This window comes from Caretta caretta, chromosome 6 (assembly GCF_965140235.1).
Source record: "Caretta caretta isolate rCarCar2 chromosome 6, rCarCar1.hap1, whole genome shotgun sequence".
Classification (NCBI taxonomy): domain Eukaryota; kingdom Metazoa; phylum Chordata; order Testudines; family Cheloniidae; genus Caretta; species Caretta caretta.
In genome coordinates this window covers 7,357,347-7,363,108 of record NC_134211.1, presented here as the reverse complement: position 1 = coordinate 7,363,108, position 5,762 = coordinate 7,357,347, and the positions used below count along the sequence as shown (strand labels likewise).

General features: G+C 41.0%; 1 protein-coding gene across 1 annotated transcript; it reads left to right on the top strand.

The window, feature by feature from the left end:
- Positions 1–853: 853 nt before the first annotated feature.
- On the top strand, positions 854–1,792 carry LOC142072302 (olfactory receptor 5J3-like). Its single transcript, XM_075128994.1, has one exon. The coding sequence runs from the start codon at positions 854–856 to the stop codon at positions 1,790–1,792; it is 939 nt and encodes a 312-aa protein (XP_074985095.1).
- The last annotated feature ends 3,970 nt before the right edge of the window (positions 1,793–5,762 follow it).

The window sequence follows — 5,762 nt, the reverse complement described above, 5'->3', positions numbered from 1 at the left end:
ATTTACTGACAAAAACAGTTGTGCATCACTGTGATATTTACTCAGAACATGTTAGTCTACTGGAGCTATGTTTAAAATCTGCTTTAAAAGTATTTCATCAGTATGTTGCTGAAGATTATAAAATCACAACTCTAAACAAATCGCCGTCATCCCCCTCAGGCTGCCATTGGGCACAGGGTTTAAAAATACTTCTTAGGAACCCATATCTCCTAAAGATGGATCTACCCTTTCTAAACCCTTTCTGTATTATTTTAAAAAGATCTCAAGATTTTAAGCCAATCGCATGATTTTTGGAAGCCTGGTTCCTGGTTTTCAAACGCTTGGGATTAGCAACAGGGGATATGTTATGAAGCAGCAGTAACCAAGTGACTGGGACACAACTGAGATGCTGTAGTCATCTAAAAGGGTTATCTGGGAGGAGTCTGAACCCAGAGAATAGGATCCCAAGTACGAGAGCTTTCTAACTTACCCTTAGTGAGCAGACAATATAAAGTAAACTCATAACTCATGCAGGTATATATCATTGGGGAAAATTTGTAAGAATGTGCTTGAATTTGGAAATTCCCCAAGGGGAACTGGATGCCTAATTCCAATCAATTTTATGGAGACTGGGATGTCAAAATCTCCTAGACAGCTTTGAAAATCCCAGTCCTCATGAAAAGGGAGTGTAAATCAAAAAGTCCATCTCAACTTTTCCCAGACATCACGGTGGCTGGTTTCCAAGAAGATATTCACTACCCACTCTCAAGCCCAGTGGTGTCATTCAGATTTAATTCATGCCATGAAATTTCCTTCTTCCATGCTGCTCACTCTTGTTATCCTGGCAGGTATGGTTTCATGTAGCCCTGTATACATGGCTGAGGGCAATCACAGCATGGTGACCCAGTTCATCCTCCTGGGGTTGACGGATAATGAGGAGCTGCAAATACCCCTCTTTGCGGCGTTTCTGGTGATCTATATTCTTACGCTGGTGGGGAATCTCGGGATGATCATGTTGATCAGGGTTGATCCCCGACTCCATACCCCCATGTACTTCTTCCTCAGTAACCTGTCTGTCATTGACCTCTGCTACTCCACAGTCTTCGCTCCGAGGATGCTGGTGAATTTCTTAGTGGGGAGTAAAAGCATTTCTTACTCTGCCTGCATTGCCCAACACTTCTCCTTCATTGTGTTTGTGACCACAGAAGGGTTTCTGCTGGCCGTGATGGCATGCGACCGCTATGTAGCCATCTGTAACCCTCTGCTGTACACTGCTGTTATGTCTAAGAGAGTCTGTTTTCGTCTAGTGGCCGGCTCATATGTAGGGGGGCTCGTGAACTCACTGACCCACACATGTGGCTTGCTGAGGTTGTCATTCTGCGGGCCCAACGTCATCAATCATTACTTTTGTGACACTAACCCATTGCTGAAGCTCGCCTGCTCTGATAACCGCATCAATGAGATTTTGCTCATAATGTTCTATGTGGTTCTTGCCACGTCCACCCTCCTGATTATCATCATCTCTTATCTGTACATCTTCTTCTCTATCCTGAGGATCCGCTTCTCTGCGGGCAGGCGGAAAGCCTTCTCCACCTGTGCCTCTCATCTGACAGCTGTCACCATGCTCTATGGACCTGTGAGCTTAAGCCACATACAACCCAGTTCCACCTACTCGCTGGAACAGGAGAAAATCTCTGCTGTGTTTTATACCCTGGTGGTCCCCATGCTGAACCCCCTTATTTACAGCCTGAGGAACAAGGAGATTAAGGATGCTCTTAAGAGGGTGGTAGACTGGAAAAACATTCTCACCTAATTTGTTCACCATGACAATTCCAGTCAATTGAGAACAACAATTGGAAGAAGGAGAGGAGTATTGTCTATGTGTCACTGCCTTCATTTGTGTATCTCAAATGTTGTACAGGAATTAAATGAACCTCAAAGAACTGATGTAGCATGTGGAAATTACGTTTTACGATTGCTTCAGAGGAACAATGTTACCTAATGTCCTGTCATTATGTGGTTGTTCCAACAGACACCCTTCCTTGTTTCTTGACCATTAATCTATTTGAAATGCTGCCCTGAAAGGTTATCTGAGATTTAAAATAAAATAAAACTTGTTTCTAACTTTAATTTCTTAATGTGTTGCTCTAATTAATACTGAGTATGTAGCTTGCACTATCAGAATTCAATACTTTTGCTCTCTTTAGTGTCTGGGCCTCAAAAGGGCTTTGTGAGCCTGACACAATTAATCTCTATCCCCTTTATAACAGCCCTCAACGTAGCTGAAGACTGTTATTAGGTCCCTTCTCAGTCGTCTTGTCTCAAAACAAGACATACCCAATTTTTTTTAAACCTTTCCTAATAAATCAGATTTTGCAAACCCCTTTTGTCATTTTTGTTTTTCCCCTCTGGACTCTCTCCTATTTGCCCACATCTTTTCTAAAGTGTGACTCCCAAACCTAGACACAGAACTTCAACTGCAGCCTCACCAGTGCCAAGTACAGCCAAACAGTTACTGCCCTGGTCTTACATACAACACTCGTGGTAATACACCCCAGATAGCCTTTTTCACAACTGCATCTCATTGTTGGCTGATACTCAACTTGTGATCCACTTGAACTCTCAGATCCATCTCAGCTGCACTTCTCCCTAGCCGGTTATTCCCCACATTGTATTTCTGCATTTGATTTTTCCTTCCAGAGTGAAGTACTTTGCACTTGTCTTTATATTGATCACATGTATACTCAGACCAGTCCTATATACATCTATTCTCTACAGTGCTATCATATATACTTAGGCTTGGAAGGAATAGACTTTTCTCAAAAAAAATGTTGGTAAATGTTGATTTCACCACAAGCACACAAACCAATGAAAAAAATATTGCCTTCAATAATTGAAATGTACAGCTAGGCAAGAGTAAGAAAAATTGCAGCTTGAGAATGTACTAGAGTTTGATTTAAGGATATTTATTTTGACATGTGATGTTGACAATTTGTGTTTTAACAGTTATAAAGCTTTAACTTTTTGAATCTCAGTGTTGGCTGTCATTAAAAAAATTATGTCTGACCTCCCATTGCCTGATCTCCCATAATTTCTTGCGACTGTAAAGGTTTGAACATTTAAAACCAAAAGACTTAAAAATAAACAATGATATTATCAATTAAAATTATAAAAATTATTTTAAAAAATAAAATTCTGAACAAGGCTCTCTGTACTTTTTATACAGCTTTATTCTCAATCATCTTTCTGTCACCTTATTCTGTTCTCCATCTGTACCTCTTGTCTCTTATTTTAAGCTTACATTACGAGCTCCTTTGGCCAGAGGTTGTCTTTTGTTATATGTTTGTACAGCACCTAACAGAAGGGGGTTGGGATTAAGCCTCATTCTAATGAATTAATTAAGTACTATCAATAATAATGCTCATGTAACGTTACTCCCACCAATGCCGTATATTTCAGAGGGGTAGCTGGGTTAGTCTGTTTCAGCAAAGACAATGAGGAGTCCTGTGGCACCTTAAAGACTAACACATTTATTTGGGCAGAAGCTGTCGTGGGCTATAACACACTTCTGGGTTCCAGCTCATGATAGCATATGCCCAAATAAATTTGTTAGTCTTTAAGGTGCCACAGGACTCCTCGTTATCAATGCCATATAGTGATTTTATAGGTTTACTAACAGCAATGCTATAAATTGATCGTATATTTTAAGGACTAGACGGGACAATGAGATCATTTAGTCCAACTGTATAACTCAGGTCACACTTTGATACAGTTACCCTCTGTATTAAGCCCATTAACTTGTCTTTTATTAAGTGTCTCTTCCCGAGAGCCATCGGGTCTTGATTTCACAGCACCTCTAGCTGGAGAATCCACCACTTCCCATGGTAGTTCATTCCAGCGGTTAACCACCCTCACTGTTGAAAATGTGAGCCTCATGACTAAATTGAATTGGGATAGTTTTACTCTGAGCAACATGACATATTGTTCAGTAGAACTGGGGGTGGGGGGAAATTGGGCTAAAATACTTGTTTTTTCTGAGCAACGCAGATTTGGGTTTGCTGAAATATTTTATGAATTTGTATCAAATGAGCTGAATTATTTTGCTTTGAACTAAAACCTCAGAAAAATCAAAAAGGTCTAAATAGTTTAAGTTTCCCATTTAAAAGACTGTTTCAAAATTTACTTTCATTTTATGAAAAAATATAACAATTGGAAAAACAGCAACTGATCAAACAAAACATTTCAGTCAACTTGTCAGTCAGCCAAAAACTTGGAAAAAAAATCAATTAGGTTAAATCAGAAACTAATTTTTTCATTTATGTTTCAGAAGAGCCAGCAAACCAAGAAGTCAGGTATTCACACAGCTCTTTTGATCATACATTTTGTTTCTCATCACTGCTATCTACTGATTAGCCCTATTCTCACCAGTGATACAATTCTACTGCTTTAGGGCTGGTCAACATGGGAAACTGACTCTGCAGTAACTGACTCTAATGTAACTCCCTATGTGGCCACTTTTCTTTTTCCAGTTTAGTTTAATCCAGTGGATTAAGAGGGTCCATACCAGGAGCTATTCCAGAATAGCTCTAGTGCCTTACATTCACCTATTACCTTGCTCAGGAATAACTTCCCAGTGCAGACAAGCCCCTGTTCTCACCAACATTGATTTGGAGCTGTCCTTTCGCCCCTCCATGCAGAGGTGGGACACTGAACAGCAAGGTTTATCAGTGGGGAAATGAATTTATTTGATGTTTTTCCCATCCCGAAGAACCCAATACAATTTTACAAACATTCTGGTATAGCTGAATCTGCATTTTTCTCTGAAAAAAAGTTTCAGCCAAAGAATTTTACCCAGATGTCATTAGGATCCTTTCTACCCCCTTGGAAATGCCTTACATTTAAGCTCTGCTAGGTAGACTTGAGCCAAGGGATAATAGGGTTTAGCCCATGGTGAGTAATAGTGAGAGGACAGAAACCACAGAAGAACACTCAGATGCAGCTTCCTCCAGGGTTCAAGAGTTGACCCGCGACCCAACCTCATTCATGGGGGTTCTTTTTTATCTTGTATTAATACAGTTTCAATGAAAAATATCAGAGCACAATATTGGATCAATGCTACCGTACAAAGGTGATTTTATCTTTCTCAGCTGATAAATGTCTACCTTCTTCACACCTCAACATCAGAAAAAAAAATTAAATAAATCTTCAGCTAATACAAGTCCTTCTGCACTAGTGTGAGTCTGTGGTCACAAAGTTTGCCATGGAATTCACCCTGTTGCTTCCAGAATGGTGGCCCAGAATCTCCACTTTCATTAAATAGGCCTCAGGTGTCCAGCGCTTTGTGGAATTGACCTTCGGTGCATAGCCAATGCAGTGCCATGTGCTTGTGTCTGCAGGCTGCCTAAAACAATAGCTCTGAGAAGTATTAACAGTCCCATTCATCTTAATCAGAGCTCTGGGGTCTCCTTGTGTGGGGGGTTTCCCCTTCCAGGATGCCATAGAGCAGCCAGGCACTTCACATTTTGTTTCCTGTCACCTTGCCCAGCTAGTACAAGGAGGAGTTAATTGGACCAGGCAGTCTGAGTTGCTCCAGGTAGGAGGGAGCCTGGGCCCATGTCCAACTTGCAGCTAGGGAGCATAGGGAATGACAAGTACATTGTGGCGGCTCAGGCCGAGGGGAGTCAGAATGCGTGTGAAGGATCCGCTCTTGGTCCTTTCTTGGCTCCTGTTTAATTGTACGTTTCACTTTTCCCCTGTAAAGGAGGAGATCATGGGTGGAAGAA